Here is a 13,425-nt window from a genome sequence, read left to right as displayed (position 1 = left end):
GTTTTTAAAGAACAACCTGATGTATACCTTTCAATTTTCTTTGCAACAGTATTCTCTGAAGTTGGAGAAGGGAGACTATACTATCCGGCTGCAAGTGCGCCATGAACAGCTTAGTGAGCTGGAACGCCTTAAGGATCTTCCAATTGTTGTATCCCATAGACTCCCCAGTACTCTGAATTTAGATGTTTACGACAATCACAGCAATGCACTTATAGGGAAGAAAAAAAACAACAGTTTAACTCTACCACCGAATTGCTCGCAGCCTTTCTTTGTTACTTCTCTTCCTGATGATAAGTAAGTAAATATTTATTTTATTTATTTAGAGATACAGCACTGAAACAGGCCCTTCGGCCCACCGAGTCTGTGCCGACCAAGAACCACCCATTTATACTAACCCTACAGTAATCCCATATTCCCTACCACCTACCTACACTAGGGGCAATTTACAATGGCCAATTTACCTATCACCTGCAAGTCTTTGGCGGTGGGAGGAAACTGGAGCACCCGGCGAAAACTCACGCGGTCACAGGGAGAACTTGCAAACTCCGCGCAGGCAGTACCTAGAATTGAACCCGAGTCTCTGGAGCTGTGAGGCTGCGTTGCTAACCACTGCGCCACTGTGCCGCCCTTGTTACATCATCAGTATTTAAATTTCAAGAATAAAACAACAAAATGCATTTATATATTGCTTTTAATATAAAATATAAAAACCCATCTGGTCCTTTGGGGGAGGAGATCTGCCATCCTTACCTGGTCTAGTCCACGTGAGTCCAGATCCACAGCAATGTGGTTGACTCTTAACTACCCTCTGAAATGGCCTAGCAAGCCACTCAGTTGTATCAAAATGCTACAGAAAAGTCAAATAAAAATTAAACTGGATTGACTACCTGACATCGACCAAGGCACTGGAAACAAGCACACCCTGCCGAGTCGACCCTGCAAAGTCCTCCTAACATCCATCAACTTCTGTTAAAAGAGAGCTATCCCACAGGCTAGTCAAGCAACAGCCTGACATCGTCATACTCACCAAATCATACCTGACAGCTAATGTCCCAGACTCCTCCATCACTGTCCCTGGGCATGTCCTGTCCCACCTGCAGGTGGCAGCACAGTGGTATACAGTCAGGAGGGAGTGGCCCTCTGGAAGTCCTCCACATTGGCTCTGGACTCCATGAAGTCTCATGGCATCTGATTAAACACGGGCAAGGAGACCTCCTGCTGATTACCACCTACCGCCCTCCCTCAGCTGATGAATCAGTGCTCCTTCATGTTAAACACCACTTGGAAGAAGTACTGAGGGTATCAAGGGCACAGAATGTACTCTAGGTGGGGATCTTCAATGTCCATCACAAAGGGTGACATGGTAGCACCAGTACTAACCAAGTTGGCCGAGACCTGAAGGACACATCTGCCAGACTGGGCCTACAGCAGGTGTTGAGAGAATCAACGAGAGGGAAAAACCTACTTTACCTCAACCTCACCAATCTACTTGTCACTGATGCATCTGTCCATGATCTTATTGGTAGGAGTGACCACTGCACAGTCCTTATGAATATGATGTTCTGTCTTAAGAGGACCCCCTCCATTGTGTTGTGTGGCACCACCACTTTACTAAGTGAGATAGGCTCAGGACCAATCTAGTAGCTCAAAACTGGGCATCCATGAGATCCTGTGCACCATCAGCAGCAGCAGAATTGCATTCAACTACAATCTGTAACCTCCCAGCCAGCGTACTGCTCACTCTGCCATTACCGTCAAGACAGGGAACCATCCCTCGTTCAATGAGAGCGTAGGAGAGCATGCCTGGAGCAGCACCAGGCATATCTTAAAATGAGGTGCCAACCTGGTGAAGCTACAACACAGGACTTACATGCATAATAAACAGAGGAAGCAGCATGCTATCTACAGAAATAAGCAATCCCACAACCAAGGGATCAGATAAAAGCTCTGCAGGCCTGCCACATCAAGTCATGAATGGTAGTGGGCAATTTAAACAACTAAGCGGAGAAGGAGGCTCCACAAACATCCCCATCCTGAATGGTGGCAGAGCCCAGCATGTCAGTGCAAAAGACAAGGCTGAAGCATATGCAACCATCTTCAGCCAGAAGTGCTGAGTAGATGATCCATCTCAGCCTCCTCCTCTGGTCCCCAGCATCACAAATGCCAGCGTTCAGACAACTTGATTCATTCCACGTGGTGCCAAGAAATGGCTGAAGGCATTGGATACAGCAAAGTCTATGGGCCCTGACAACATCCCGGCTGTGGTAGTAGAGACTTGTGCTCCAGAACAAGCTGTGTCCTTAGCCAAACTGTTACAGTACAGCTACTGGCATCTACCCAACAATGTGGAAAATTGCCCAGGTATGTCCTGTCCACAAAAAGCAGGATAAACCCAGCCCGGCTAATTACTGCCCCATCAATCCACTTTCAATCATCAGCAAAGTGCTGAAAGTTGTCATCGATGATGCTATCAAGCAGTGCTTACTATGCAATAGCCTGCTCAGCGATGCTCAGAATTGGGTTCTGCCAGGGCCACTCAGCTCCAGATCTCATTACAGCCTTAGTGCAAACCTGGACAAAAAATGCTGAATTTCAGAGGTGAGGTGTAGGCCAGAGCAGCACCTGGCATATCTTAAAATGAGGTGCTAACTTGGTGAAGCTACAACATAGGACTTGCATGCATGCTAAACAGAGGCAGCAGCATGCTATGCACAGAGCTAAGCGATCCCACAACCAGCAGATTTGATCAAAGCTCTGCACCTGTCACATCAAGTCATGAATGGTGGTGGACAATTAAACAACTAACAGGCTCCAGAAACATTCCCATCCTGAATAATGGCAGGATCCAGCATATCAGTGCAAAAGGCAGCATTTGACCAAGTGTGGCATCAAGGAGCCCTAGCAAAATTGAAGTCAATGGGAATATGAGGAAAACTCTACGCTGGTTGGAGTCATACCTAGCAAAAATGAACATTGCTGCAGGAGTTCCTCAGGATAGTGTCCTAGGCCCGACCATCTTCAGCTGCTTCATCAGTGACCTTCCCTCCAACATAAGGTCAGATGTGGAGATGGTCGCCAATGATTACATGGCATTCAGTACCACTCGTGACTCCTCAGATACTGAAGAAGCCCATGTCTGGCTGCAGCAAGACCTGGATAACATTCAGGCTTTGGCTGTTAATTGGCAAGTAACATTCATGCCACACAAGTGCCAGGCAATGACCAAAGAGAGAATCTTACTCTCTCCCCTTGACATTCAATGGCATTACCATCACTGAATCCCCCACCATCAGCATCCTGGGGGTTACATTAACCAAAAACTTAACTGGACCAGCTATATAAATACTGTGGCTACAAGAGCAGGTCAGAGTCTGGGAATTTTTCAGCAAGTAACTCTTCTCCTGATTTCTGAAAGCCTGTCCACCATCTACAAGGCACAAGTCAGGAGTGTGATGGAATACTCTGCACTTGTCTGGATGAGTACAACTCCAACAACACTCAAGAAGCTTGACACCATCCAAGACAAAACAGCCCACTTGATCGACATCCCATCCACCACCTTAAACATTTACTGCCTCCACCACTGGTGCACAGTGGCATCAGTTTGTACCATCTACAAGATGCACTGCAGCAACTTGCCAAGGCTTCTTTGACAGCATCTTGCAAAGCTACGACGTCTACCAACTAGAAGGACAAGGGCAGCAGATGCATGGGAACACCACCATCTGCAAGCTCTCTTCCAAGTCACATACCATCCTGACCTGGAATCTATATCACTGTTCCTTCACTGTCGCCAGGTCAAAAACCTGGAATTCCCTCCCTAACAACACTGTGAATGACAGCAGTTCAAAAAGTTGACTAACCACCACCTTCTAATGGGCAATTGGGGATGGGTAATAAATGCCGGCCTTACCAGCGATGTTCATATTCAAAGAACAAATTTTTTTTTAAAGTCAAAAGGCCCTTCACAGGAACATTATCAAAGAACATTTGACACTGAGCCACATAAGGGGATATTGGGACAGGTGAGCAAAAGCTTGGACAAAGGGGCAAGTTTTAAAGAGCGTCTTAAAGGAGGATTGAGAGACAGAGAAGTTTATGGAGGGAATTCCAGAGCTTAGGGCCTAGCCAGCTGAATGCATGGCTGCCAATGGTGTCGTGAAAATCGGGGTCGCACAAGAGGCTGGAATTAGAGGAGCACAAAGATCTTGGAGGATTGTCTGTCTGGAGAAGTTTACAGAGACTGTGGAGTGGGAGGAATGTGCACGGCCATGGAGGGATTTGAAAACAAGGATAAGAATTTTAAAATCTCATTGCTAGACTGGGAGCCAGTATAGCTCAGCGAGCTCAAAGGTGATGGGTGAATGGAAATTGGTGTGTGTTAGAATATGGCAGCAAAGTTTTGGATGAGCTCTAGTTTATGGAAGCTGGAAGGTGAGAGACTGGCCAGGAGCTTCCTTACCTGTTTCACTTGAGTACCATCAGCGGTGGCAACTAGAAAATTTGCTTTTCAATGTCCATTCCTCTATGGCACCACAGCATATGAAGATTGTGCTTGGGCTACAAAATACTGCAACAATGGACAGATATTGCTTTTGAAAGATTACGCTTTGAGTGTTTTATAGTTTTTTGGCCCCCATGTTTGTCTAACAAGCTGTACAAGATTTCCATCATGGCCCTTTCCATCACCTTTTTCCTTTTTAGTTTCCTATGCTTTTTATTTACTCTTTAAGTTCTCCATTTTTTAATATTTATTTAATTTCTAATCATTGTTTACTTCGCAATCTCAGATACATCTTCCAACATCTTTATTGGTGATATTGTTTGTACTGCTTAGGTTAATTGCTTATGTGCCCATCAGAGGGAGCCTAGTCTTGGAGGTGACACTATCATTTATTTGATGAGCACCTGGCTGGTATTTGGCAATTTACTTCATTGCACTCAGAAAAGAAATTAATTGTGAGAAGCAAGGCATGATATTTCTGAGAGAGATGATAGCGCACTATATAAAAGTTGCTCTTTGTGTAGAAGAGTAGCAAGTCGTAACATGACTGCCAATAGGAAGATCAGAGCTTTAAGTATACAGATAGTAATCTTGTAAGATTTTATTCAAAGCCAGCTTTGCACACAGCATTATCAATGTATTTTAGTGTAGAAGCAGTGTGGTAAATTGGAGGAGGGAGAGGGGAAGACGAGGAGCAAATTGTTGAGGGGAGAGAGAAGGGGCAGGAACACACAAGAGAGAAATGAGATGGGTGGAGAGATAGAGGAGGGAGAAGAGGGAGGGCAAAATGAGGGAAAGTGCAGAACGGGAAGAGAGATGAAGGAAAACTGGAGAGGTGAGGGGTGGGGAAAGGAGAAAAGATAGGAAGGGTAGGACCTCTCAGTTTTACTGCACCAATTGGGAGGTAATTTTAGGGTGTCTCTGCCAAGAGCTGAAATTTTGCTAAATAATGGAAAGCTTCCTTCTTACAAGACCCAAATTTCTTCTCAGTGTGGGGTGACTGCTGGTTGTCAGTGTTACCTCCAGTCAGGAGGTGGAATTCTGCTTTGTGGGCAGGGGCACCTTTCCTTCATTTCCACACACCTGCTCAGGCAATATTGTGCTTATAGGGTTGGGGGAGAGGGGTGGCAGGGTGGTGCTGCCACCTTTCCTCCACCAAGAAAACTCATTCATGCTGAATAGATAAGGGGCAAGATGATGATGGAGTTCAGTCCCTCTGAGAGGGAAAGGAGCTGCAAATGCATATTTTTGACACTTGGTATAAAAGATTTTTAGTTTGAAGGGTTGGAAATATGTGTACTTGTTTTATATTTCATCATTTGCGATAGTCACGGCATCTGCAGAGTGTCAGGTGCTGAGAACCATAAGGGATAAAGGAATTAGAGGTCAGAAATTTTTCAGAGGCCATTGAAATTCACTTTTTCTTTCAAAAAAAAGTGACTACTTTATCTCGGCTTCACGTGGTTCAGCGAATGTCATTTAAACCCCTGTTAGTGCAGTCACTTGAGTTATGTGGGATGCCTAGTTGGGTGAGTTTGTGACAAGCAAGGTGGGATACCCTTGCAGTTTAAAAACTCCAATCAGTGTGCTACCCACAGACATAACTGAAACTACAGGCATATAATGGGTTGTCCATTAGGCAGGGTTATCACGAAACTTTCCAAGGAAATACGTGCTCACTGGGTATTGTCTATATAAATTCAGTAACACTGATTTAGCCATTCTAAATGAACAATTACCTTTCATGTTGACAATTGACTCCAATTGTTTAGAGATAAAGCTTAATTATATCATTTTCAGTCAGTTTTTATTTTTGCTCAAAAGTTGTGATTTCCACGACAAAGTAATTGCTGATTTCATGATGTACAGGCAAAGTCTAAGTTTGAAATGGTATCACAATTTCTCTTATCTGTGTTGCAATCTAATTTTACATGGTTAATTCTAGGATTCCTAAAGGAACGGGGCCAGGTTGTTACCTGTCAGGGACTTTAACGTTGTCAAAGGGTGAACTAGGAAAGAAAGCTGTGAGTACAGAGCTCTTCCAAACCTGTCAGAGATGGGCTTTTCTTTTACAATGCAGTGCATTTTATGTAATTTATCCATTTCTTTCTGAAGCTGCCTGACATGTAAGCCTCTACTTCTGTAACACTTTCATTCTTCAATATCAGTGCTATTTATTGGTCTCTGCTTGTGCATGCACCTTGGAATCGTTGAATTCATAGGTTGTTTGGCTTTAATGTTTGTATTATAGAAGATCATTTAGACTAATCTAGACAGAGTAAAATTCTCTGATTTTTGTGAACTGCAGCTCATTCTTCTGTGACTGTACTAATGACTCTTTGTGTAGAAGCACCATATAAATACAACAGACACAATATATTAACAGTATATTTTGAATAGAACTTCCCCTCAGAATTAATAAAAAACTTATGGGCTTTGCCTAGAACTTGCCAAAATCAAACAACAAATAGCATGGATAAAGAGGTTACAATTACAAGTTGTTAAACCTTCTTCTTGTTAAAATGTCAGAATATGGAGCAATCTGCTACACTTATTTACTATTGTGCCACTTAAGGTCGTTGAAAATATTTATCTGAACAAAAAATGGTTAACGTTGTATCTGGCTTTCATTTGCTTCTATACATATTTCAAATAATCTAGCGACATCTACATACTGTCATATATTACTGTAGATTAGAAATTATGAATTTTAAACATGAATGATATCAACACAGTTTTTAAAAATGTTAACAATTAAATATTTGGCAATTCTATTATGTGAGGCACAAAGTGATGTCACATCAATCACATAAGAATAACTCCAACCGTTGAGCAGAACGCTGTGTGGCATAGGAGAGATTAGTATAACGCGATCTGAAATTTTGTTGTTTTATTCCATCTGTTTAGATGAAAGTCCAGCTTTTCTCACCTGTTTGAAGTTAAATTAAGTCTCCTAGATCTGGCGTATATAAATATTTAGTAAATACCAGTAAGGGAGTTCTTATTGTAGATCTTGAGTAGACTGGTTTTTCTCCTTTCTAAAAAGGGTATACAAAGAACCCCAAGATGTATTAGAGAAGGTCTCCAAATTGTGCAGTATCTGCATGTTTTCTTACAGTATGTTGTTCTGACTCCCAGGGGCAGGCTGCATCAAAACGTCAAGGAAAATTTAAAAAGGTACTGCACTGTCATCTGTCAGTATGCGATTTATTGTGATTCTAACAAATTTTACACTGTGGCTGAAATTTCCGAGTTCTTTCAATGCACATTGGGAATTTTTTATATATATGTTTATCTAACTATGTTAGATAGATTATTGCTCTAAGACTACAAAAAACTGTAAACATATCTTAAATTAGTTTTTTTTCATTGTGACCAAGTAAATTGGTTGTTTAGGAGGTATTTCAAAATAAATTATGAATTCAGGTGGAGTTACCATTTGCTTCTATTGCTGAATTGTTACTCTTACCACTGAAATTCGGACACATAGCAGCTGCTTGATCCAAGTACTTAATTCAATTAGAAAGTTGCATTTCCGAAGAAAATTATGCAAACACTTGCAACTCATAGGTCTTTCACACTGACCTATCAAGAGACTGTCGTAAGTATGATATTCCATATTATTTGATATCAGTATTGATGCTGTTCAGCATGATTATGGAGTTAAGAGATTATTAACTAACTCCTTTTTTTTATTTAAGAAAGGAAATTATTTGCTCAACAGTTCATGAAATCACTTGCTTTTAGTGTTATCTAGACAAATCTGAATTCTGATATGATTAGCCTAATATATTGGACTGTACAAAGTATGTTGTCAGCAGATGGTTTCAGATACCATGGGCTGGAATTTACTAGCACTCCGCCAATTGCGGCAGCGCGCTTTGAAGTCAGCGGTCCACCCGTGATAACATAGAGGGGGCAGCCACTCCGTACCCGACAATTGCGTCCGGCACGACCACACAGGCGCCGGTGCCATTTTTACAGGGCTGCAAGTCCTTACTGGCAATTTTAATTTTTAAAGGGACACCTCCCTCCCCCTCTCTGCCCCCCGCCCTCCCCAAAACCAGTGTCTCGCCTTGAATCCCCAAACAGGGATCAGAAGGCGCGGGACTTCTGGCCATCGGCCAGAATATCGGCGTGGGACGTCCACCAGGTAAGTTAATTAACATGTATTTGCATAAATTTTATTTGGCAAATGAACGAGCAGCGGGGGTCCACACCGAGGCCTCGCCGGTAAGATGCGGAGGGGCCTTCTTGGCATCAGGGGTCGTGGCGGGCCTCTCCTGGAAGAACTTTCATGGCCCCCCAGAGGGCTGGTAAAATTCAGGCCCATGGCTCAGACATCCTGTAAGTTTATATCACTGCAGAATGCTGATTCCTTGGGACTGTTCTGATAAAGCAGAATTAATTCAGTGGTTAAAAATTTTATTTTAGATTGTGATAATACTATTGTTTTCAAATTTTGAAGATGTTTTTAAAAAAAAAATTACTGACAAGCCAAACAGTTCCATTTAAAATTTGTTCTTACAGGGTGCAAACTTGAATCCCAAGAGTTGCTATTAGTTTATGTTCCTTGGTCAAAATTTTATTTCTTTACATTGCCACTTTTTTTTTTCCAAATGGGGATTATTACAACTGGAGACTAAAAGGCCACTTAAGTTGCATCCATACTGCTGTGGTGCTCCAGAAGTCTGAAAGCATATTATACAAATACAATCTGCTCTTTGTTTAAAGTTGCTTAATTCAAGGTATTTGATAATTCAAAGATTTGTTTAAGCATAACAGTCCACTTCATTGTGTTATTTGTTGCTTAATTCAAATTATTGGATAATTCATTTTTTGGTGTAGAAAATAACTGCATTGACGGGTACACTGTATGAAATTTGGATTCGTCTATCTGGATGCAGAATTTCCTTTTGTACTATCATAAGATATTAGCATCTTGCATCTACATTAGCACTAAAGTACACTGTGTACATTCTTCTTGGTTATCTGTTAATAGTGTACCTTAATCTGCAACTTAAAATCTATAACTAGTCCCATTGTTGGAATTTTAGCACCTTTTTCTTCAGACTATTGTATTAAAATTCTTTTCCAATTCAACTTCCCAGTGCCTTCCAAGATAAAGGCACTTCTTGGTATGTTCTGATGTTTGCCAGGAAACTAGGCATATACGGACATCAGGAGTGGGTTTGGGATTAGCTTGACTGAGGTTCTTTCCGAAGTCAAAGAGCCTCATGATTCTCGCTGTCTAACCTTGCACGTAAAGAAAAAAAAATCACCACTTAGGCAAGATACTGAAGTACTGCAAGCACCCATAGAAAGATTTTTTTTCATCTTCACTGATGAACATTTTGGCATTATCCATCTACTTCTTTGAAAGTTTAGCTAGCGGCAAGAATAGATGAAAGCATGAAACAAGAAAATATCATTTGGCTCATCAGAACTTTCCTTCCATCGGTCATATATCCCATTCATTAAATCCTCTGACAGGAGGTTCTGTTAAATATAGCCTGTTCCCCAATCAAGCAAAATCCATATCCACTATTCCATTTGCTTGCTGTGTTTCAGATAACCTTCCCCCATTGGCCACAACACCACACTAGAAGTCATTCTGTCTCATGAAGTATTGGTCATCACTCCTTAAACATGCCTTAATCATGCCTTAAACATGTTCCCAGTTAGGTATTTTTATCCAGTTCTATTTTGAAGAAACAAACATTGTGAACCATTTCTGCTGGAAGTTGATTCCACATATCCATGGCTCTATTTTGTGTAATTGATCTTCACTTGTCAGTTATGAACATGCATTCATTATATCTGTGCTCACAGTCTAAATCAAATAGCCAGCATCCTCTGCCTCTCAGCATTTTAAAGATCTAGATCATGTTAATGGATCATATGCCATTTCTTAGTTCAATTTAAGCGGTGCTGCTCCAATAATGAAAAACACTTATTCATTGTTAATAGTCGTGGTCTGTTTTCCATCAAAAATTAAGTATGAGTATTGAGGCAAATGAAATGTAGTTACAGGTGTTGTGTAAAAAGAACAAATTTAAGATTGCTTAAGGCTGAATAAAGGAGTTAAGTTAGCCTGTCTTCTCCTTTACTCTTTCCCTTGCCCCTTCCTTAATTTAGTTCCAACAAACTATGGGCTTTTGGTTGTGATTGGTAGTTCTCTAAGATTTTTACTTCTAATTGCTATTTAGTGATCCAAACCGGACGTACACTTGTGTATTGGGTGAAGACAGGATCAGGTTAGGTGTGATGGTCCTGTTGTCAAACACCTTGCTGGCACTTGAGGTTAAGGCTCATTTGTAAGTAATGGCTATTTGTGCAAGGCACCTGTAGAACTCTGAAGGAGTGAACTTTTATCTTGTTAGAGAAAAGAAGGTTGACGAGAAGAAAAATGTTAGAAAAGAGGAGCTGAAGTTCCAACAATCTGAAAAGTAAAAGAGGCACTCTGAATATTCATACACTGATCTCTCAGATCGTGCACATCATTTTGGGACTTTTCAAGGAAGATTACCTTTTTAATTAAGATATGCAGTCAGGTTCCTTTAATGAGAATGTACCAAATTCCCTTTTCATCTATTCTTTATTGGGTTGTTCAGGGAGCTTTGTTAACATTGGAAAGTTTATTTTTCTATAATTCTGTTTGTTCTTCCGAATCACTCTTCTTTCATGCTTAAAAATATAAAGGTGTTTTCTGTTAATTGAAACAAAACGAAATGTAAAATAAATAAATAGATTAGTCAAAAATGTATGCCATTGGCTAGTTTACAAGCATTATTTAGGACTAAAATCTTGTATTTTTGGATTTCAGTTTCAAATGTGACACTCCACAGTATCACATGATGAATGATGCAAGAGGTATTTGGTGGAATGAAAGACATTAATTTTCCTGTATTGGTGAATTAACAAATTGTCAGAGTGAATTTAAAAAGTGATACATTTATTGATGAAAGGGAGGGATGAAATCCAGGGCCAGCAGTGTAATAGAACAAAGAACAAAGAAAATTACAGCACAGGAACAGGCCCTTCGGCCCTCCAAGCCTACGCCAATCCAGATCCTTTATCTAAACCTGTCGCCTATTTTCTAAGGGTCTGTATCTCTTTACTTCCTGCCCATTCATGTATCTGTCTAGACACATCTTAAAAGACGCTATCGTGCCCGCATCTACCACCTCCGCTGGCAACGCGTTCCAGGCACCCACCACCCTCTGCGTAAAGAACTTTCCACGCATATCCCACCTAAACTTTTCCCCATTCGCTTTGAACTCGTGTCCCCTAGTAATTGAATCCCCCACTCTGGGGAAAAAGCTTCTTGCTGTCCAACCTGTCTATACCTCTCATGATTTTGTACATCTCAATCAGGTCCCCCCTCAACCTCCGTCTTTCTAATGAAAATAATCCTAATCTACTCAACCTCTCTTCATAGCTAGCGCCCTCCATACCAGGCAACATCCTGGTGAACCTCCTCTGCACCCTCTCCAAAGCATCCACGTCCTTTTGGTAATGTGGCGACCAGAACTGCACGCAGTATTCCAAATGTGGCCGAACCAAAGTCCTAGACAACTGTAACATGACCTGCCAACTCTTGTACTCAATACCCCGTCCGATGAAGGAAAGCATGCCGTATACCTTCTTGACCACTCTATTGACCTGCGTTGCCACCTTCAGGGAACAATGGACCTGAACACCCAAATCTCTCTGTACATCAATTTTCCCCAGGACTTTTCCATATACTGTATAGTTCACTCTTGAATTGGATCTTCCAAAATGCATCACCTCGCATTTGCCCTGATTGAACTCCATCTGCCATTTCTCTGCCCAACTCTCCAATCTATCTATATTCTGCTGTATTCTCTGACAGTCCCATTCACTATCTGCTACTCCACCAATCTTAGTGTTGTCTGCAAACTTGCTAATCAGACCACCTATACTTTCCTCCAAATCATTTATGTATATCACAAACAACAGTGGTCCCAGCACGGATCCCTGTGGAACACCACTGGTTACACATCTCCATTTTGAGAAACTCCCTTCCACTGCTACTCTCTGTCTCCTGTTGCCCAGCCAGTTCTTTATCCATCTAGCTAGTACACCTTGGACCCCATGCGCCTTCATTTTCTCCATCAGCCTACCATGGGGAACCTTATCGAACGCCTTACTGAAGTCCATGTATATGACATCTACAGCCCTTCCCTCATCAATCAACTTTGTCACTTCCTCAAAGAATTCTATTAAGTTGGTAAGGCATGACCTTCCCTGCACAAAACCATGTTGCCTATCACTGATAAGCCCATTTTCTTCCAAATGGGAATAGATCCTATCCCTCAGTATCTTCTCCAGCAGCTTCCCTACCATTGACGTCAGGCTCACCGGTCTATGATTACCTGGATTATCCCTGCTACCCTTCTTAAACAAGGGGACAACATTAGCAATTCTCCAGTCCTCCGGGACCTCACCCGTGTTTAAGGATGTTGCAAAGATATCTGTTAAGGCCCCAGCTATTTCCTCTCTCGCTTCCCACAGTAACCTGGGATAGATCCCATCCGGACCTGGGGACTTGTCCACCTTAATGCCTTTTAGAATACCCAACACTTCCTCCCTCCTTATGCCGACTTGACCGAGAGTAATCAAACATCTGTCCCTAACCTCAACATCCGTCATGTCCCTCTCCTTGGTGAATACCGATGCAAAGTACTCGTTTAGAATCTCACCCATTTTCTCTGACTCCACGCATAACTTTCCTCCTTTGTCCTTGAGTGGGCCAATCCTTTCTCTAGTTACCCTCTTGCTCCTTATATATGAATAAAAGGCTTTGGAATTTTCCTTAACCTTGTTTGCTAAAGATATTTCATGACCCCTTTTAGCGCTCTTAATTCCTTGTTTCAGATTGCACCTACAATCCCGAT

General features: G+C 41.8%; 1 protein-coding gene across 3 annotated transcripts in view; it reads left to right on the top strand.

Annotated features, from left to right (window-relative positions):
• The window catches only part of tpp2 (tripeptidyl peptidase 2), a 277,723-nt gene that overhangs the window by 174,565 nt on the left and 89,733 nt on the right, over positions 1-13,425 (top strand). For 2 of the 3 annotated variants that reach the window (XM_068034105.1, XM_068034107.1), the window contains exons 22-24: positions 50-294; positions 6,450-6,528; positions 7,643-7,681. In XM_068034105.1, the coding sequence (XP_067890206.1) occupies positions 50-294; positions 6,450-6,528; positions 7,643-7,681 (363 nt within the window). The remainder of the gene's footprint in view (positions 1-49; positions 295-6,449; positions 6,529-7,642; positions 7,682-13,425) is intronic. The other variant, XM_068034106.1, reaches the window with a different exon arrangement.

Source organism: Heterodontus francisci, chromosome 6, assembly GCF_036365525.1.
Source record: "Heterodontus francisci isolate sHetFra1 chromosome 6, sHetFra1.hap1, whole genome shotgun sequence".
Taxonomy (NCBI): Eukaryota; Metazoa; Chordata; class Chondrichthyes; order Heterodontiformes; family Heterodontidae; genus Heterodontus; species Heterodontus francisci.
This window is presented reverse-complemented; position numbering and strand designations above follow the sequence as displayed.